We start from the raw sequence: 21947 nt of genomic DNA, 5'->3' as shown, positions 1-21947 counted from the left end.
AGCTTTATCCATTACTTTTCCACCACTGGAGGCAATGGAGAATTCATTTGTATAGCCTACTTGTACTTTTTGAATTACCAGATAATTAAGATACAAAGGAATGCATGCATTAAAAATGAACCCTGATTTGATTTCACAATTGCATTAGCCCACCAATACTTGATGCTAGCACATTAATTGCACAAGCTTTTTACAGCTAATGAAACGTACATGCATTAAAATGTCCATGGATCATAACTGACTCACAATAATAATAATCAAAACAATTAAAAATTTAAAACAAGGATACCGTTTTAATACACAGCCAGCTAGATTGGCCACGATTCTACAGGTATGTACTGCAAAGTAGCCTATTAGGCCTACTTTAACATACAAATCTCACTCCAAGTAGGTTTTCTGAAAAGTTGGCAGCCCTGATGTATGTGTAATACCAAAGACGTAGATATTAATTGTAGGCTATATTAAATAAAATAGTGTTCATTGCAACTTTTGTTGCAACAAGAAGTAGTAATGACAGCAAATATCCTACAGGGGGCAGCGGTGCATACAATATTGTACCATTTTGATTGATTGAATACTTTATTAACAGTTTGCAATAAAAGGCACAGTGGTACCTTATTTTTAACTCTATGAGTGGTACAGATTTATTTTATAATAGAATTCTAAAAGGATAACCCAAAAAGCAATTTTCATTGAGGTCCTGTGTATTAAGTTCATCGAGATGAACCACAACCGTTTACTTTTAGTAGGCAGGCTACTACTACAATAGCCATGGTTCACATGACTCATGACAGTCATGTTTCAGGGCTACTAGCCTGCTACTACTACAACTACATTGTCTAGCTAGCTATATCTGTTAAAATAGAGCTGCACATTTTTCCCCCCCAAGAATTTAAAATGATACAAGTCAGATTTGTTTCTCAAAATGATCTGACAACTCCAGCACGCTGTGAAAAGGAACTGTCGTCTTTTGATGACGCCATCACTGGGACTTTCCGGCAGTATTGCCATGTCTGCTAATTATAAGCGACTTGGGCCTTATTGTTGGGCTTGTTTCTAAAGCGTATAGTTGCTTATTTGGGCTGGTTTCCTAAAATGTTGTTTAAACCAGTGGTTCTCAAACATTTTCATGTCAAGGACCCACAAATTAATATGTATGTGTCTGCCCTATCCCATCTGAAAACCCCAATGGAAACAAGCCATAGGCTTTCTTGGTAATAGCAGACCTTGAACTGTACTTTCCTGAGCTTTCTTTTTACAAACTGCTAATAAAGTATTCAGTCAATCTTACATTTAATGCCAGGGACCCCCATACAAGATTTGTGTTATTAAAATGTTTCAAAAAGATTTTTTTTGTTGTTGTTGAAAATAGCAGATCTACAAGCTCACAACGCGTCACATTGTGACGCGTTGTGAGCTTGTAGATCTGCTATTTTCAAATAGCCGAGGTTCTTTTGCGCTTGTTCTCATAAACCTGGTTGCTTATTTCTCTCGCAGAACCTCCGAACCTGGCAACGCTGTTTCCGGATACGTCGCTCGGGGGTTGAAGGCTTGTTTTAACCACACTGGAGTTAGCACGTTATTGATAAACGTAAATACTGCGTGTTTATTAAAGAGCGCAGGGCGGAGAAAGACAGACCACATGGAACGATGAAGAAAGGGGCAGATACGAACGGCGCCGAGAGGTTAAAATACTAAAACAGCCGTTGTCAACAGCGAAAAACAGAATGTCAACAACGCGGCCCCTCCTCGGCATGAAACGAGTCACCGAGCTAGCCTGCTCCGAACAGCCGCCCAGCAGACTCCCTTCGTCGGCCGGCAAGCAGCAACAAGACACGCCTAGTACCGTGGACGAGTTCACGGTGCTGGAGGACAAGCAGGACGAGCTCAGGTGCGCCAAGCCCCGAGTAGAGCAAGTCTTCAAGGTAGCCTTCACCATTATTGGTCTGTTGGACCACACGGGACAGGCTCACGGCAGCAACACATCACGACAGATATGGCTCCAGCTTAAAGGAAACAGAGACGACGTTTCCAAGGCAAAGGTGAAATACGCGTTTTACTATGTGTCTGACGGTTTGGGAATATGCTTTTGTATTGAACCAAGGTGGCCTAATAATATTCAGTGGTGGAAAATGTACTCGCATTCTTTACTTAAGTAAAAGTATCAATGCTGCAATGTGGAATTACTACAAGTAAAAGTCCGGAATGCAACATTTACTTGAGTAAAAGTACAAAAGTTTGGTATCAATATGTACTTAAAGTACTCATTATGCAGAATGTCCCGTTTCACAAGTTTTCAAATGGATAAAAAATATCGAACGACAGGTACACATGGATAAACTCAGCTCACCCACCCTGTCACCTAGCCTTTCCAAATGAAAATGTGGATGAATATATCTTTATATGCAGCAAGCTAAGACACCAGACGTTACTGGAGTGTGGTCAGTAGTAGGCTGAGTTAGTCCAGAGGTTTTCAAAGTGGGAGGCAGGACTCCCCAGATGGGGCTCCAAATGGTTTTAGAGGAGTCTATTAATCTTGTGGGTGATTCGGTTAAAAGAGATGGTTCAGAGATACAACATTGTTTTTAGGTATGCTAGGCTAGTTGGTGTAGTCTGAGGTTATGTCAAACGGCATTATTAGACCGTCTTGACGTGTAGTGAGTGTCTGTGGGATCCAATAACATATTATTCATGATCCAGAATAGGCATTCAGAAATTGAGCAAAACTAAGGGGGGTAGGCAGTAGGCACACCATTTTTCAAGCATTGTCTGAGGGGAGGCCCACAGTCTCTAGCAGATTCTAGCCTAAATGACCAGAGGACAGATGGACACACAATATTAAGCTCTGGGTTTGAGTTTCAGATAGTATATGCCTTTGTCATAATAAGTTACCTGCCCAAGTTAAGTTGTATGCCTACATCGACTCGTAATAAGTAACACAATTAATAGCTGGTAGCATCAGTGGGCTTTTGCTTATTTTTTTTGTGATTTCCAGTTCCAGGATTGTTGCATTGTCATTCATTTCCCCTTTGTGAAAAAAAACCGTAAGCTGGCATTGGTATTTTCACAGTCATCTAGTTTGACTTACAACTACTGGATGATATGTGGCGAAAATTAATGAATGTCTTCCTACCCGTACCCAATCACCTGACTTTCTCTGATTTGATTTCTTACCATGTCGTGATCTTTATTTTTTCTGTAGTCATATTCCAAATCAAACAATGTTACGGTTAGGTCATGATCATGGAATTGCACTTCATGATAAATTGTCACACAAATAGAATTAAGCATTTCATTGGAATTTGGAAAATGTTAGGCTTTTTAAATTTTGCACAGGGCAGATATGACAGATAACTGATATGTAACAGTAATAGTGAAACACAGAAACAGGTAAGAGTCTAGAGCCAATACAAATAAAATAGATTAGGTTCTCACATAAGACATGATCTGCACTGGGTCTCTGAATGAATCAGCCATGGTTATGTAGTAGTCATTTCATTAATTTTTTTCATTTCTAAAGTGACAATTTAAGGACTTTTAAGACTTTTTTTAATAAAATAGTAAAAGACCATTACTGTATCAAAAGTAATCAACAAACTATACTACAACAAATGTTAAACATTGGCCAAATTGTCAAATATTACCTAAGAAAAAGACGATCTACAATTTCACAACAACTAAATTGTTGATACTGGCTCTTGATGCCCACTGGCGCAAAGGGGGATTTGTCTGTGGCAATGTGCTCTGCTCTTTATCCCCACTAGCTTCCTCCTCATCCTCCCTCTGCAAACACGTCCAGAACCCTAAACAAAGTTCCAGTTGCCGCAAAGTTGCCCCATAGTGGATAGCACATTTTGGTATAGATTCTTTCATAGAAAATGATTTTTCCTGTGTCCTGTGGAGTCTTGCATAATATATTATACTTTGCTAGTAAGTCTGTGATCCTTGCCCATATTGAGAAGTGTGAGAAAGATGGGAATTCCCTGCTCATTCAGTCAATGCTTTCATTGCACAAGCAACACCCAATTATTTGTATTCAGTTTCTGTTTCAAAACTGATATCCGCACAGCCCCACCACACCCACCCATCTCCCATGACCTTCTTGAGTCAGTGTTTGTACTATTGAGCCTCTCTCACATGCTAATGTTAGAGAAATGTAACACAGCAGCTGCTGTACAATATTTCTCAGTGACATCACCCACTTGAGTGTGATTCATCAACCTGTTCTTCACAGCGAGGAGATTCCCTGAATCAGTGACGATGTGTACACTGATTTACTATTGTTAGTTCTACTGACAGTAATCTCGGCTACTAAATAGCAACTGACTATCAAGAGAACACTTCCTTGTACACCAGAATTCTTAGGGGCACAATCTGTGAAAACCTTTGAAATAGTTAACCTCATAACCTGCTGCTTGTATTTTGAACGAGAGCATTTATTTATTAGGAGCTTATTGTATCACTGCAATAAGCAAGGAAGAGAATGGCAGAGGGAGAGGAGTGTGAACACTGAACACACACGAAACAGGGAAAGAGATGGTGAAAGACATGATGGCGATATGGGTGGTTATCAAACAGAACTGTTTCACCCGTTTTAACACATTGTGTGCCAGAGGTTTATTGAAATACTGTACGTTCAGTGCCTGCAAATCTTCCATCCACTTACGTTGATACGTTTCGTGCTGTAGAAGCCCCGACGCGGAAGTGCATGTAAACAAAGCGTGCGTGCGAGACGGCGGAGGGTCCCGACTAACGCCTGGAACAATAATATTTCTAACGCGATCCTCCATTGCAGAGTGATCGCCGATCGAAAACGGCTCACTTCCACCACGTTAAAAATAAATGGAGATATTAAGCTTTTAGTCAAGGAGTTAACATTGGAGAGGCCGACCGGAAGGATTTTTGACATGGATCCACATCCGGCCTCTCCTTCTCAGAGACTCCTTGGATGATCCCAAAGTTTCGTTAGAGCGCCCCACGTGGGCCCCACGTATAAAAAAAAAATTGGGCCAAAAACGGTCCGGACCGTTTATGGCACTCCCCGCATGGATTCTCAAAAAAGGTCCGGACCGTTTTTGGCACACAATGTGTTAAATCACTTACCATGGCTCATGACGTTATGTAACAGGTTATTTGTGGTGGCTGTGGCAAGTGCGGACAGATAAAGTGAAGTTTCAGGCACATTGTGATATTTTTTAAAGATTGACATTGCATTGTCATGAGAGACTTTTACTGGAAAGGTTTGGGTCACATAGAGCACAGTATTAGAGTTATGTTACAGATTTCCTTTTCTTTCCAACCCTCCAGGAGTATGTGAGGGGTCTCTGTGACCCAGAGCTGCAGAAGGATGAACGCTACCCGGTGGATATGCATTGCATCTTTGCTGGTGCTCGTGGTCTCTTCCTGGACAGGCTCCTGCGAGACACCAGTGCAGAGGTTCTCGTGCCTGAACCCGGCCGCCTGCGACTCTTGGGCCGGGCTGAACCCGTAGTGATGGCTCAGAGCAGAGTCCAGCAGTTTGTTGCACTCTTTCATGTAGGTGAAAGTTGTAGCGATTGGTTACAGTAAATGACCACTTCACCAAAGGAAACAAATAAAAGGTTTCACCAATCTTAAGTTCATTACACACCAGGAGCGACACGAATAAATGGTACGAAAATGTGTCGCAAATCAATTATTTCACATCAAGCTTTTATTTTGGTGTTCAAATATATTTTATTCGCACTGAACAATCGACCTAGTCTCAGTGTGCATGTACTCATAGCACAAACAGCTGTTTAAATTATTGTGAATTAATCGCACAAAATAAACGCTCCTGGTGTGTACTGCCACACCTTTTTTTTTTGCCAAACTTAATGAGATTGTAAGAGAAGTATTATCTATCACACATAAGTCATTTGGCTAAGTGTATACGAGTATGCAAAAAAGCAATGCTGGAGTTCCTGCTGTTAAAGTTAAGACACCAACATTAGAAGTGTAGTGCCTACTCAAGCAAGTTGCTGGAATAGGATAGGTTTGGCAAGACTTAGGCAAATAAGTAATGATTAAATAATTAAAGGTGAAGAAGATGAATTACAGTACCTGCACAGCACTGGGCACCTGAAACATAACTCTGTGTGTGTGTGTGTGTGTGTGTCCTTGTGTTATCTAGGAGAAGAGGAGTATGCCCAGCGACAGGGAAACGACTGTGAAGCGAGCATTCAAATCGTTTGTGGAGGAGAGAGACGACAAGTTCACAATGGAACTCTTATTATTGCCCAGTGCCCTAAAGGAAGAGTTATTAGGATTGGCACAGAGCCCCACTAGCCTGCACACACACACCCTGGTTGGTATAGAACCTCTGACATGTAATTCAGTACTAACACTGGTATCTACCCCATTTTTTCTTAACCGTACTTGGGTAAACACCCAAGCTTCTCTTGTATAGAAAATGTTTTATGGCTTTGCAACCAAATTATTTATTTATTTTTTATTTTAAAATGATGAAAATGTTTAACATACAACATTGCTAATGTATTTTTATACTGTATGCAGTAGGCCATTTGAAGGGGTATGTACTTTAACCTTGTTAAAGCACAATTCAACTTTGCCAGAAGTTTGGGTTGTTCAGTGTTCACACTCTTCTCTTTAGGTCCTTGTCATGATGTAACTCCAAATATTTGTGAGATATCTTCAGTGGTTGCTCTGAATATTGGTACGGCACGGCAAAACATTTCACAAAGTTATATTTTTAGCAGTAGCACACAAAAGAACACAAGCAAAGTGGATTCTGCCGTTGTATAAACCATTTTTGTGATACTATCATTGCTTATTACACACCCAATAATCTCTCAAGAACAGATTCAGAGCTTCGCAATGTGTCGGGACGGTCGTTCAGAACGTGTGCACATTGGCCTAAATTAAAGTGGGCAGGCCTTAGATCCGGAAGCAAGCCGCGCTTTAACCAATCAAAGCCGCTCCAGTCTCCACAGACTTTCTAGGTCTGCAAGGCGAAACATATGGACACAAATAGTGCACAGCGCACGTCAAGATTTCATAAAAATGTCTCCGTAATCCACACAAGTATGTTTATAAGTACTGTGTCAGTTAAGTTCTCCATCGCGGCAACCGTTACATCACAATCTAAATTTAACTCTGCAAGGGTACAGATGGAACCAAATGGATCCGTGGACCCTCTCTCTCTCGGACTAACAAAAACAGCCAAAATGGCTCTTTTAAGCCACCCGCTCATATTGAACATAATTCCTAAGTAAATTGTTTATGAACAGAGCTAAATCAGTTTGTGTGCCTCAGCCTCAGCATAAAAGAGTCATATTTTTTGTTGCCACTGCGCGGCCCATAGTGTTCCATGGTGGAAGAAATGTTATCTAGTCGGAATGAAAACATAGATGCACCACCGGAAGTGGAGGGCTGAGGGCATGGACCAAACCCCGGTTTCCAGTCAGCATAGGTCTAGTTAATCACTCCCCCCAGAGTCAAATGCAAAAGTGAAAAACGCTGGGGGGCTGTTTTTCCTTTTTATTTGACGATGGGTTCCCAGATTGCACACCCAATAAACAGTGATTCGGTCTCAGAAGCATACCTACCAGATCTTCCTAATTCAAATTGTAAAAATCAAGACAAAGTTTTATCTCCAAAAATGCTGAATTTGTTTTGAAATTTGATACAATGGCAGAATCTTCTTTGTTCACTTTAGTTTGTGTGCTAAAACTGTGGCTTTTGAGACGTGTTTCAATGTAAACACGTCTCAAATGTAAGTCGTATTGAATATATCTCACCAGTATTTGGAGTTGCATAATGGCAAGGTCAAAGATCAAACTACACAACCCTAATCTACCAAAGTTAAGTAACCGAGAGGTCAGTGGCAGATTTAGATATGGATAGATATGGATATGGAGTGTTGTGAAAACAATTCTATCTATTTTTCAGTATTCACCCACCCCAACAACAAATATTCAGCAGCATTTTGTCAATAAGTGTGTGTTAGTACCAACCTCACATAGCCAAAATCATTTTTGAAAGCTTATATCACTAAGCTAATCACACCAACTAAAATTTAACTTTATTTGAAAACAAACAAAAAGAAAAAACAGTGTGGCTAGAGTCAAGAGGACCACTCTAGCCAGCACAGGACTTACTCATTGTCCTCAACCACATGTTTGAGATCATTGACAAACTCATCAGTGACATGCACAGTGCGATGAGCAGGAAGCTCTTGAAACATGATTACGGGTTTGAAAAAGTTTGATGTCCAATTCTTCTGAATGTCTTTGTTAGTAGTACTGTCTTTGTTAGTACCAACCTCACATAGCCAAAGTCATTTTCTGACCAAAAGCACACTGGTGTTACTCTATTTCTAAAGGACTCCTAAGTATTGTGATTGTTGTGATTCCCAGGCCCAGACACCAGGTTTGCATACCCAGGGATTGCTTCTCGGACTGGTGGAGGCTGACCAGGATCGCTCGCAGAGCAGCACCCCTGTGACAGAGCTCTCTAACCGTATCCTGGACACCAGCTTTGAGGAGAAGGCGTCTGGGAGTGCTGGTGCAGCAACAGGGGGTGGGGGAAGTAGAACAGGTGGTGGGACAGGCATAGGCCCTGAGATCCTCCTGAATGGCACTCGTCCTTCACACAAGCGGCGTTCATCTGACAGCGAAACTCGGGACACAAAGAGACAGTACTCACTGGAGCGCAGGGATGACTCACTGGAGAGAGAGGGGGAACGAGAGAGAAAGGAGAGAGAAAGTAGAGGGACCAGTAGTGGCTGCAGGTCTAAGACCCCCTGTAGTTCAACATCCCTCTCCTCCTCGTCGAAAGCAAACACAATCGGTGGTCTGATCACACTGGACTCAAATGAGGGGGGTTCAGATGACTGGGAGGCAGTGAGCCCAGAAACCAACTTCCGCTGTTTGGTCAATTTCTTCAGGTGTTGTATATGATAATGTTTTCCAGTTAGTGAAGTCAGTAAAGCTACACTTGAGTCACTTTTCAGTCTTAACAATGTTTGAACGGTTTGTTTTAGAAAACATTCAAGAGTCATGAAAGTCTGGTAAAATATTTTTAAAATTGTTAATTTATTATAATTTGTTTAGTTTTTCTAGTGTGTTCTACCTTAGCAATTCATTAACAATTACACTTGGTTTTGCTCCTGAAATTTAAAAAAGTTAAATCTCCTCTTCAGATCGATGGACTACACACAGGACGTGGTGGAGCAAGTCATAAGAGAAAATGGGCAAACAGAAGATACCTTCCTCATCCTAGAGAAAATTGTCGAGGAAACGAAGCGTGTTGAAAAAGAGATGACAGATCGGGCTGAAGGAGGAAGATTGAACTCTACACACTCCACAGAAACTGCCCCAACTTCCACTTCTACAGTGTCCCGTAGCAGAGAGAAAGAGAGAGTGCTGAACAAAGCATTCTTGGACCCAGGCAGGTCTAGAGAGAACATTAAGCCCAACCTGCGTAGCGGCTGTAGTAACGGCCTTGGCCACCGGAGGCAGTGCAGCGGCAGTGAGAACAGCACTCAGCAGGTACTATGCCTCCTGATGTCACTGATTGTCATGGAATTGTGTTTGAATGCTTATAAACTATAACGGTACAGTATGTAGATAACGTGCTTCTGGGTCACGTGAAGGTGGTAGTAGACTAGTTCTAACAGCGGTGCCCCTGGCTTGGCTACAAACACAAATATTGGCAGCGTTCACAGGTGGGAAGTCTAGGCATTATGTCATTGTCGCTGCACTAGCAAACCCAGCTGGTTGATAGGGTTGCCTATTTAGAAGGGAGGGGAACTGGGGGAGATGGTGTGAACCTATGTTCGTGTTAAGCTCTCCTGGTGAAACTACCCGCTGTCAGGTGAAAAAGAAGCAGCTGGTGACTCCATGAGTATTGGAGGAGACACATGGTTGTCTAGTCTACACCCTTCAGGGTGCAGAGTGTGCAGACTGACAGTGATGGGGACGATGGTACACATGAGGAATTTATTGACAACAAGCTAATTGGAAAGAAAATGTGGACAAAGGCAAAAATATATATAATTACGATGTTGAGTAAGTTGGCATTTTTTTGGTTTTTCAACCAAAAAAAAAAAAAGATGTGTGTTGATGTACTTATGTTGATGTAAAACACTATAACCATTCTCCGCTCTGCCACTGCCTGAACAACCGTCACAGTGAATTATGGGTATTATTGGATCTGAGAGCAAAACTCAGCATTCACAATTGGACAGATTTCTCTGGTTTCAAAATGTCAAAAACTTCCCTCAAAATTGGTTATCTTTATTGAAATTGATTATCAATAATTTTTTTATAATCAGTTAAATCAATCAGTTTGATTAACTGTCGCACCCCTACCTCAATACCATGACCATTTCAGTTTTAATTAATCAAGTTTTGTTATTACTCAGGCCATCACCATCAAGAGGAGCTCCAGTGCTCAGGGAGGTGCCGGACACTATGATGATGTTATCACCATCGATGACGATAATGACAACCTCTTCGCCACGGATACCGCCATGCCAGGAAACCGACTGTCCCGCACGATGGCGATGGAACTTCCGGGCACACAGTCTGGATCAAGGACGGACTACTTGGCACGGGGGGGTGGGGGGGCTTCCCAGAGGGATTACATCACTAGGGGCGGGACTCAGACCCTGGGAGGACCAGTCAGGGTGGAGAGCGTGACAGCGCTCCGTAGTGCACCACAGTGGCTGACAACCACCACCTCTTCGTCCACCTCCACCAACGTACGTATCATTGGAAGATGTCTGTTTCTTGGGGCTAAACAGTGATTTCAATCCTGTAAATATGTATTTTATCCTAAAAAGAATTCTGAAGTCGGTGCTGGATGTTAACAAATGAAACGAAACAATCAACGATCGAAAGTTTAAGTTTAGTTGCCCTGATCATGGGATTTGTGAAAAGATCTTCCATACAAACTCCCAGGACTTCTAGAAATGGGCAACTTGTAAAGGTTTTGCCATTGATGGAAGTGGTAATGTGCAGTATTGTTATTATTATTTACACCAAGGCTCAGTCAGTAGATGTTACCTCTATCATTGAGAGCTCACATTGTTGCTAACACACACACACCCCCATCAAGAACGTCTTTGAACCAAATATACCAGGAAACACTTTTCACACACAAAATTTAAGTTCGGAAATTCTGCACCATTGTCAAGAAACTTTCCATCAGTTGTTATGGTTATCATTTGGCTGTTGTTATGGTGACAAAGCTGTTTGTTGTGTGAAATAATTTGCAGTTCTTCCTATGTGAGATAACAAGCCCCTTCTCTTCCTCCAGGCAACTGACCCAAAGTCCCGCCCCTTAACATCTTCCTATCAGACAATTGGCCACATGGGGTTCCATGGGGGTGGAGCCAGGGTTCCCCCAGCCATTGAGCCCCCAGCACCCCCGATAACGGGTCTGGACCGTTTCCATCAGTCACTCAAGATGCTATACACACTCACCCTGCCAAACGAGCCAGGACGTCCAGACCTCAGACACATCATCATAGATGGCAGCAATGTCGCCATGGCGTGAGTACACACACACACACACACACACACACACACACACACACACACACACACACACACACACACACACACACACACACTGTTCGATCCAGGGCTCCTCCTGTGTTACTGTTGAAGTGTCTTTGAGCAAGATACTGAACCCCTAACTGCTCCCAATGAGCAGGTTGGTACCTTGCATTCCTCCATATCTGTGTGTGAATGGGTGAATGTAATGCACATTGTAAAGCGCTAAAGATGCTATATAAAGTTACAATTTTATCTCGTATCTGTCTGTCTACCTGTGTACCGTTTATGCCCATATATGGAGATCCCAATATGGACCTTGAATAACCTCTCGCTTTCGTAATAGTATTTCCTGCCTGCCTCCCGCCCCCCTCGCCTCTCTCTGACCTCTCTCTCTCTCCTCACTTTCTTTAGTTTTCCTGGTTAGAGAAGTAAACTCCAGTATTGGTCATCCAAGTCCTGTTTCATGACTGACTGTTCATAGTACAGGATGTGTTAATTTCTCCTTCCCTTAAATGATTTTATGACTTCTTCTTTACTGGATATTAGATAGTGGACACATATTGGGGAAGACAGCATTGACGTGACATACCATAAGTGTATTCACAGATTTAGTTTTTGACATGTACCCTTATGTACATGTTCATGCTGTATACATATAGGGCTGTCACGGTTATGACATTTTACTTGTCGCTCAAATACTTGCGATTCCTTAGTCCCTTTTCCAAACATCCTTGCTTCATTAAAAAGTCGAATTACATGGATCTCGGGATCAACATGTGGATCTTGGATTTGACTCCTATGTGTTTGAGAAATGTGGCACTGATCGGTCCAGCAGCTTGCGAGATTAGCCACACACGCACACACACACACAGTTACACAGACTCTTCTTGACGGACCTGCCACCTATAGAGCCATGAAACAATTGCTCTACTAGTTGTATAGGGCCAGTGAATTTGTTCTTTGTAGAGACATACGACAGTTTTCTATGTGACTAATGTGAAATGGTCTGTTAGTCCATAGTCCAGGTTTCTGTGGTAATTTGACCGGTTTTATAGAGCTGTTCCCATGTCAGCTTGTGTCCAGGTTTCCTTGGTTATTTTACAGATTGCATCATGTCGTCTTCCTGCTGTGGTGTCGGTCATCACTTTCTCTTTCAACAGACATGGAACTTCCTTTGAAATTTGCATAGCAATAACTACCGCATGCAAAAACGACCTCTGTGTTCTTAGTGCCTTGTGTTGCATATTCAGGACTTGAATTTTCCACTAGCCATCTGGACAAGTTGTCGCTAGATGGCCACCCTAGTAAGGAGTAGGGGTGTGCCGATATATCGTCCCGCGATATATCGCGATACGTTTTCGTGACGATATGTATCGTTTTGAAGGAAAAAAAATATCGTTTTGAAAAAAAAAAATATATAAAATCTTTTTTTCTTTTTACAATAATAATAATCAGTCATGCAAACAGCCCCGAGATGAAAAGGGTGACAACATGTTGTTGTTTTTTTTCGGGTCAGGTGTCACACTATTGCCCTATTTGGATTCAAAACGGCTATTGTAGCTGAAAAGCTACAAGTTCGCATGTCTGAATAATGTAAAAACAGAATTATTTGTTTGCATTTGCTTTTTTTCTCCCCCATATATTTTTCATAATAAAAAAGTGCGTATCGTATCGAAATCGTATCGAAGTTGTGAGTCAATCGTATCGTATCGTTTGGTGAAATTAGTGTATCGGCACACCCCTAGTAAGGAGTGAACAGAAGTCTCACCAGAACGTCCTTCCCAAATCCGTATACTACCACGCAGTCAATCAATACATTTGATTTATAGTGCCAATTCACAAGTTCTCTCAGACACTTTACATGACAAGCAGTTCAGATTCATTCATGGTCATATTCTAAAGATACCCAACAACTCCCCCATGAGCTTGGCGACAGTGGCAAGGAAAAACTCCTTTTAACAGGAAAAAACCCATGAGCAGAACGTATTTGTGCCTGTACAGTCATCTCTGTTTATGCAAAGTGTTTGTGTGATTATGCATGGCATGACGTTTTTATGTAAACGTGTTGGTTAGAATATGCAATTGCATGTCTCTGTTATGTTTGCATACTTGGACAGATAATAAATGTAATGTTTTGTAACAGGTGCACTCTCGAGTAGTCATGTAGTCAAGTCTTGACTACTGCTGGACACCTTAAGTTACCAATAAGGCACATACACATCATTTATCATTTCCACTACTCCACTACTAGATTTCACTGAGTAAGAAACTTTGCACTGCTCTTACCTGTCTCACTCCTCCCCCTCTCAAATAAACCCAAAAAAGACATTGATTCTCCCTCCTTACATGTCCATGACACAATAACCTGCATACTGTTGGGAGCATGACTGCTGTGACTCTGAGCTAAATGTTTCTCTTTTTGTTGGTGTCAATATAAAAAAATGTCAATACGTCAATATTTCATCATTATGTAACCATGATGATACTGTAAAAAGTATACAGTAGGGCACACAGAACAGAAGTGTATTGAAATTCAAATTCTTATGACAATATTTCTACCGTTTGCATATCATAGTGTGTATAGAAGGGGCGGTCTGTGGTTGGTAGCAGCCAGCAGCTTGTTTCCTGTCTGGTGAGCGTGGCTGCTTTCAGGGAGTTTCTCAGCTCTACAGCTGCTTGGTGTTTGTTGTGGATGTTGTCTTGCGGTTTTATGTCTCCTAGCTGTTGCTCTGGTGCACTATTTGTCTGCTGACGTGCATGTAGTGGAGCGTGCACGTCACTTCTAACGGCTATGCACACGTGTGTCTGTGTGTTTGTTTGTAAATTAACCTTAAGGTTGTTGTCTTGCGGTTGTGTCTCCTCGTTGCTCCTTTGACGTGCTGTTTGTCTGCTGACGTGCATATGGTGGAACACGCACAACGTCACTGCTTATGGTCATGTACGTGTGTCTGTGTCTTTGTTTATAAATTAACCTTAAGGTCTCGGCTCCTGACTCCACGAGGCTGCTTTTTAAATAGTTTTTAGAAGCTGTGTTATACTTATTAGTATTAAAGGATCTACACCATGAATTAAAATATATATATATATATATTTAATTAATATCATATTGTTTATGTCCCTCAAACATTTTTCAAAAGGTTTGAGCCTAAATCAAGCCTCAGATATACTCATTCCAACTAACTTCTCTCTGGCTTATAAAGCACTTTCACCTGCAATACCACAGTGTCCTGTTTGGCACGGGGCACTATTGAGCCAGTTTGTATGCATGTTATCTCCTGGTTCTGTGTGGAAAAAGTAAAATAAAAAAAACGTTTTTTTTTGTTGGAACTGAAAAAACGGGAGGGATTGTACCGAGCGTGACGTCACGTTAGGGTGAAAATCAGTTTGATCTGTTTTGAGACCAATTTACAGAAAACCCCAGATATGCTGTGAAAGCCTGAGTGTTCAAACTGGGGTCTTCTTTGGGATAGAAGAGAGGTAGGGGAGACCAAAAACACACAAAAAAGAAGGAAAAGTTCAAATTCATGGTGTAGTCCCTTTAATTCAAGCACTGATCACATCTGTAGCAATAAAGATGTGGGGGAAACCAGTTTGAGGCCCTTTTTAAAGTATAGTTGGATTTCTAATATTTGGCAGTCAGGAGCATGCATCACCCCGTCCCTTCCACTAAAGCTTTCCAGAATAAGAGGGCTTCCCATGTTGCCTAAGTCTCCTCTCCCCACAAACTCTGTTTTCAAGGCAAAGCACTTGCATATGGGGTCTACTTCTTGATCTGAAGCTGTCCTAGCATTTCTCCATTATGTCTCTTCACAGTCCATATCACACTTTCTTAGTAAAGCATAGCACAGTTATATTTGTGTTGATGTTTATTTTATGTATTTACTCCCCAATTCAGTCATTATGCCAATATTCCCCATGTGTATATAGTGCCCGTCACTGCCAAGCCCTGCTATTGGTCTTGGGGAGGGTGTGCAGACAACCACGTCTTCTCCAATACATATGGAGTCGCCAGCTGCTTCTTTTCACCTGACAGTGGGGAGTTTCAATGAAAGGGCGTAGTGAATGTGGAGTAACACTGCTCCCTTCTCAACAGGCATCCTGACCAACCTGTAGGTGTTGCTAGTGCAGCAACAGAACGCCCTGCTTCCCACTCATGAACAGAGCTAATTGTGTTCAGTGGAGTGCCCGGCCAAGCCAGAGGCACCCGGATGAATCAAACCCCAGTCTCCACAGTGGTGGGCAAGCATAGTCGTATTTAACCATGTGGAATAACTTCTTTTCTCTCTCCATCTCTCTCTAGTCACGGCCTTCATCAGGTCTTCTCCTGTCGAGGTATCGCTCTGGCAGTGGAGGCATTTTGGAAGCGGGGCCACAGGGAGATTACTGTCTTTGTCCCTCAGTGGCGCCAAAAAAGAGATCGATTCACTATAGGTATACATGCCGTGTTTGTATTTGAGTGCTATAGGAGTCAGTGACCAGCCATACTGACTGAACTAACATGCATCCATTTGTGTATGTAATATATAGACAGCATGTGTTTGTTGCAGGGAGAAGTGTGTTTATGTTATGTGTTTGAAATTGACACAGCATCCCAGACACTAGAAGAGCATGTGTGTGTGTGTGTGTGTGTGTGTGTGTGTGTGTGTGTGTGTGTGCGTGTGCGTGTGTGCATATGGTGTACTTACTGTTTTTATTGCTGATTGTTTTGTGCCTTTGAACTGTATGTTTTGTTTATATTGATGATTTCTTTATTTGTGATTTAGCTACCTCCTGGTCTGTACACTTTGGTAAAAGAGATTTGTTTTTCAATGTACTTTATAAATGGACTTGATTTGAATGTAACTATTAATGCTCACCCTACCTTGTTTTCAGAGCAAAAGTTCTTGAACCAGTTAGAAGACCTGAGACTGCTCTCCTTCACTCCCTCCAGAGAGGTCTGTGGTCAGAGGATAGCCTCACACGATGACAGGTACACACACACACACACACACACACACACACACACACACACACACACACACACACACAGATCTTCAATACTGTCATACCATCTGTACCTAGAATTGATAGGTTCGTTCATTACTAATGAACATCTTGACTCTATCCCATCACCAACTCCCTGTCACCCCATCTCCATTCAACACACATACAAACTGACAGGTTCCTGCTCCACCTGGCAGAAAAAACAGGAGGGGTAATCGTAACCAACGACAACCTGAGGGACTTTGTCGACACCTCGGATGCCTGGCGAAGAATCATCCAAGAGAGGTGATGAGACGTCACTCTCTCACTGTTCCATACACACACACACACACACAAACATGTGTCTTTCTAACACAAAAACTCATACAATGATTTGAAAAATATTAAATACAATTTATGAAATTTAAAGTTGTGGAAATGTTCACCTATAATGAAATGCTCAGTAGAGACGCCAGGTTGAAAGTCTGTCTGTGGGTTTTATAAATATTTAACCAATGAAAAATAAGAGCTTGTGACTAAATAACTACAGTATATTGGATATTTGGAACACAAGTAATTATTTTCCATTCCAAGTTTTGGACACTCAAGGTTTTTGTCCAACAGCAACGATAGTCATTTTGGAATTGGAGAAATTGGTGTTTAGGTTTCTGTTAAAGGCAAAGCAACATATATCTTAGACACTTTTTGCATATCATTTCCCCGTTTGTAACATTGTTACACTTTTAAGTGTACCTCACACAGCAGGATGTGGTTGCCGCTCTTATGTCCTTTTCACTTCCTCTAATGCTAATCTTCCATCCACACCTCTTGTCACGTCCTTCTCCAAGCCTCTGATCATCATCAACATTTGTGGTAAACCATTTCAGGGTCATGGTGTAGCGATGATGGCACTAGAATAATTATCTCTTTTTTTATTCTTGCTTACCCTCCTCCCTCCTTATAGCATAAGCATAGCAGACATAATTCAGTGATGATATTGGAAGATGCATATCAGAACCTGCAGAAAGCCACATCATCAGCTGCTATTGACAGACACGCAGACAGAGTATATTGTGTGTTTGTACCAATGAAGCACTATGAATTGGTAATGCATATATTTTAAAATAAATCATCATTCCCATAGGTTACTCCAGTTCACATTTGTGGAGGACCTCTTCATGATCCCTGATGACCCAATGGGGAGACATGGCCCTATCCTAGACGTCTTCCTACACAAAGACAGGTAGGCTGTGTATGTCTGGTTTGTATGCGTGTGTGCAGCTGTTATGAGTGTGATGTGGCACTGTAAAAAACAAACCTTTTTTTCTGAATGTTGTATGTTTCTCTGTGCTCTTCTTTGTTACTAAGCCACTCTACGATGTTGTCGACTTGTTATGCTTTTGACAGTGCATTTCTCTGAATAGCAATGTTAGCAAGAGGGGTATATAATGTTTGTGTGGTGACGCTGTCTTTCTGACACTCTTGTCATATTTCTTTCTCTTTCCCTTCTTCCTTCTCTAGCAGGCGAAACTCTACCACCCCTCCCCCATTGAGGCCCCCCAGACAGCCGTCGTCCCAGCAGCAACATCACCACCAACAGCCCAGACCAGCAGCTTGCGTCCAAACCCCTCACTCAGTCCCGCGGCCCCAATCTGTACTGGGTCATTACGCCCTCCCGCATCCCCCGTTCACCCCCCAGCCCCTTGCCAACAGACCCCCTGAACCACACTGGCCTCACTCGGGTCCTCCTGAGTGGCACCCACCCCGGCGCTCACCCTCACCCTCGGCCGCCCCCCCACCCCAGCGTTCCACAGGAGAGACGTCAGAATTGAAGAGGAAGTTGTACGACATCTTCCCTGACCAGAAACAGCGTATAGACCGCATCCTGAGTGACAACCCTTACATGAGAGACCTGAATGCACTGTCTGGACTGCTGCTGGGATGAAGGATTGTAGCATGGTGATGAGAACAAGCACACACACACACACACACACGGAGAGATGCAGGGGCTCACCCGATAAATCCATAGTTTTATGGTCATTTATTTTACCATCTATACCAGCCTGAAGAAAAGATGATGGGGTTACCAGAGGATGACACGGAACATATATATTTTTTACATTTAAGACTTTGGTCTTCTTTTAACACATCGGGTGCCAGAATTTTATTAAAACAGATTACGTTCGGTGCCATAAATCTCACCGTTGCGCGCGGATGGGGAGCCATGTTTTTTGGCACGGTGATCCATCTGTCCCTTCCTTCTCAGAATCACCGTAGGTGATTCCAGAGCTGCGCTAGCCCCTCCCGTGTGGAAAAAAAAAAGATTCAATAACACGTTTTTTACCGTGTTTGGCACCAATGCGCTACTCTTCGAAAACACAGTTTTAACCGTATTTGGCACCCGATGTGTTAAGCTGCTGCTATTGGCAAATATGATTTGTTTGGAAGGTTTCGCCTTTTTTATTTTTCCTTTTCTTTTCTATTTGTTCTAAGTTCAATAACACTGATGTACACAAAACAAAATAGTGGCAGACCAGGGCTTGTATCAATATAGCTCTCACTAATGTCCTGTCATGGAGAATGTGTTGCCGTCTGTACTATAGTGACTGGACATTTTTTCAAGTGATGAAAGACAGTTCTCCATGTGGCAATGGTCTTCTTTCACCAACTTATTTTTGAAGATGGCATGAAATTATCTACGAGCTGTTAACATTGTCTTTGATGGGGCATTATTGAGACAGAGCCGTAACTAACACATTGAACCAGAGCTATTATCAATCAAGCACTAAGGTAACTTAATTGTTCAGATGTAGACCTCAATGTTAAAAAGAAAAAAAAATGTATGTAAGGTTTGGGACAGCTTTTGCTCAACTCTTTTTACACCTCAGTAAATTTCAGAACCTAAATTCACAACGAATAGTACTGAGCATTATGCAAAGAGAACCAATACCAGCCAATTTATTGTTATGTCCATTGTATTGTATATTTTGAAGATACATGGGAAGTGCAAAAGAGGAGGTGGAAGGAGTTGCAAAAAAACAACATACAATTTGTAACCCCTCAATTTGAGATCAAAAAGAGCACCACCACCTGGAAATTAATGAACCCAACCCTTCAACACATACTTTATAAGTCAATTGAAACCTGTTCCTCTTATTGAAGAGTTTGTTTTTTGTACTCACTGTACTGCCCTGCTGTCCCACTTTGCCAATAATTGTGGGTGTGTGTGTGTGTGTTTCCATTTTGAATTTATCCTGGCCATTGGCTATTTGTTAAAGGATAGTGCTCATCTACAGTACACAGCCTCAGAATGTTGAGCATCTATCACAGCTTAAAAGATGAGTAGATGGACAAGACCATTGCCGGGACCTTTAACCAGATAAATTCAATTCCCTCCAAGTGTCTTCTTTACATGAAAATAGATGGGGCGCTTTTCAATCTGTGTTTTCATCTTCAAAGAAATCCTATGATCCCATCACTTATTCATATAACATTATTCAGTTATGTTAAAGTAACCCCAAAAGGTTTCACTAATGCAAATTCATGTTCATTGATGAGGGTTAGTTTATTGATTAATTCAAATGACAAATCTTTAAAAAAGAAAAGGAACAATTCAGAAGCTCTCAATCACAGAAACAGCAGGTCAGGTCGGATGGATTTCAGTATGATCAATATTCAGTTGAACAATTTTATGTGATTTTCTGTTAGCTAGATATTGCTTGTACAAAACTGATGTTCACCATAGTAGACGTTCTGGAATGCAATTCCTCAAACTATATATGGTGCCAGATGATCTTTCCTTTTGTCGTTTGGGGTAATTTAGTCCCAGATTTCTGTTTGGGAAAAAGTGATTTTGAGAGGATTGGCATAGTAGCGTAATCCTAGAGCAGTGCCCACACTCCACTCCACACCATCTGGCTTGGGGAGGAAGAAATACTACAAGTTTTGATGTAGCTTTAAATTCATTCAATTCTGATTAATTAAAAACTAGAATTTAGGCACAGTTAATAGGCCTTCAATTTTTTATTGCAATGGTGTATTGCAATACACCAATCTACAAATTAGTAATGATATTGTCTTACATTACCAGTAAACACTTAATGACTAGTAAGTAAGTGTAACAACATTGATTAGTTGTATGCAAGAAAACTTGTAGTATTCTTTTTATACAACCAGAGAATGTGGGCTGCAGCTATTGCCAGTTGGTGTACAGTATTTGATGAGAACCTAATTTTTATAATGTACAAACAATCCCTCTTGTAAGATACAAAATGTGTTCAATATTGCAATGTTACTATTCGAATGACTGCTGGAGGACATTTTGCTCAATTCCTTGTAATATAGTTGTACATTATAATTGATCATTTTTTTTGTAAATATGAAACCTTTTGCCAAAGTGAACACACAATTTTGTGTATATGGAACAACCGATAGCAACTCATACTAAATAATTATTTTGGTGCATGGATATTGATCCTCCTTATTCTTTACCGACTACTGTTCAGATCTTTGAGACTTGGTACAGTGGCACACAACATTTTTAGGCCATGTGCATGGGCTTTTTTATGAACAGCCATGACCAACAATATTTTTCAATGATACTTTTTTTTACCCCGTAATTAATTTCCCCCAATTATTGCTATCCCTTTTGAAACCAATATGTCTCATCTCCATTGCCCTGTAATGTTGCCATTGAATGATGGCCTGAATGTGAGGCCAGACTGGTGGCTTTTTTGTAATCGGCTACAGTCTTTTTGTTCCTTATAACCCTTCCTTTAACTGTCCTCTCTTTCCTCTCTAGCAAAGGTTTGAAGGGCCATGGGAAGTGTAAAATATTTATTATTTGTCAAAATATAAATTTAAAAGTGTTTTTATGCACCTTGTGTTGTCATCTGCTTGGTACCGTAAAGTTGTTTGTCCAAAAGGTTCATTTGGATGCCTTACATTTGCACTCAAAATTATTACTGCAAATTAGGTTTATTGGCAAAATTCACAAACTGTCAGTTTGCAACAAACATATCAAACAAGAACAATTTAAATACCTATTAGTGGTTTCTCCAAATTCAACACAAACACAAGTTAAGTGTCTCTGACTCTCCTGTCGTACTACTTCTTTCATAGTCTTTGTTGGTTGTGTAATATTCAGGCACAACACAAAGCAAGTCTGCGTCATCACTTTAATGAAGTCTGACATAACCGCTCTCTTATTTGCACACTAGGGGTCAGTGTGTGCCAAACTGGGAGCAGTGGATACACACTTCAACAGATCACTTCCTTGAGCATCTGTGTTCCTTGGTAGTGCTCATAGATATATATAAAGGCTAGATGACTCACCCGCGCTGCTGGCCAATGGAGTACGACGTTGCCACATGGCGGCCATCTTGAAACAGTCATTCATAACATTATGTCTATGGTGCATATACTTTAAAATAACCATAGCGT

At 41.4% G+C, this 21947-nt stretch overlaps 1 protein-coding gene across 3 annotated transcripts; it reads left to right on the top strand.

Moving 5' to 3' along the window:
* Window positions 1-1543: 1543 nt before the first annotated feature.
* n4bp1 (nedd4 binding protein 1) lies at window positions 1544-21375 on the top strand. Of its 3 annotated transcripts, none has more exons than XM_080438316.1 (12): window positions 1544-2042; window positions 5308-5535; window positions 6152-6325; window positions 8397-8926; window positions 9182-9530; window positions 10406-10744; window positions 11302-11537; window positions 15844-15974; window positions 16416-16512; window positions 16704-16811; window positions 17650-17748; window positions 18027-21375. In XM_080438316.1, the coding sequence occupies exons 1-12, from the start codon at window positions 1728-1730 to the stop codon at window positions 18448-18450; spliced, it is 3030 nt and encodes a 1009-aa protein (XP_080294442.1). In that variant the 5' UTR covers window positions 1544-1727; the 3' UTR covers window positions 18451-21375. The 3 variants fall into 3 exon arrangements, with proteins under 3 accessions (XP_080294442.1, XP_080294441.1, XP_080294440.1); XM_080438315.1 differs by having other exon boundaries at window positions 8373-8926; window positions 18030-21375; XM_080438314.1 differs by having other exon boundaries at window positions 8373-8926.
* Window positions 21376-21947: the final 572 nt, after the last annotated feature.

This window comes from Gymnoscopelus braueri (genome assembly GCF_963280865.1).
Source record: "Gymnoscopelus braueri genome assembly, chromosome: 9".
NCBI classification, from domain to species: domain Eukaryota; kingdom Metazoa; phylum Chordata; class Actinopteri; order Myctophiformes; family Myctophidae; genus Gymnoscopelus; species Gymnoscopelus braueri.
The sequence above is the reverse complement of the archived record's forward strand: the minus strand, read 5'-3'. Positions and strand labels throughout refer to the sequence as shown.

What these genes read in the sequence shown, in the direction of transcription:
- n4bp1 (XM_080438314.1), top strand. Translation starts at nt 1,728, where the DNA reads ATGTCAACAACGCGGCCCCTCCTCGGCATGAAACGAGTCACCGAGCTA. An exon ending in ACGACGTTTCCAAGGCAAAG is followed by an intron (nt 2,043 to 5,307) that starts GTGAAATACGCG and finishes CCAACCCTCCAG; the next exon opens with GAGTATGTGAGGGGTCTCTG. An exon ending in GTCTTCCTACACAAAGACAG is followed by an intron (nt 17,749 to 18,026) that starts GTAGGCTGTGTA and finishes TTCCTTCTCTAG; the next exon opens with CAGGCGAAACTCTACCACCC.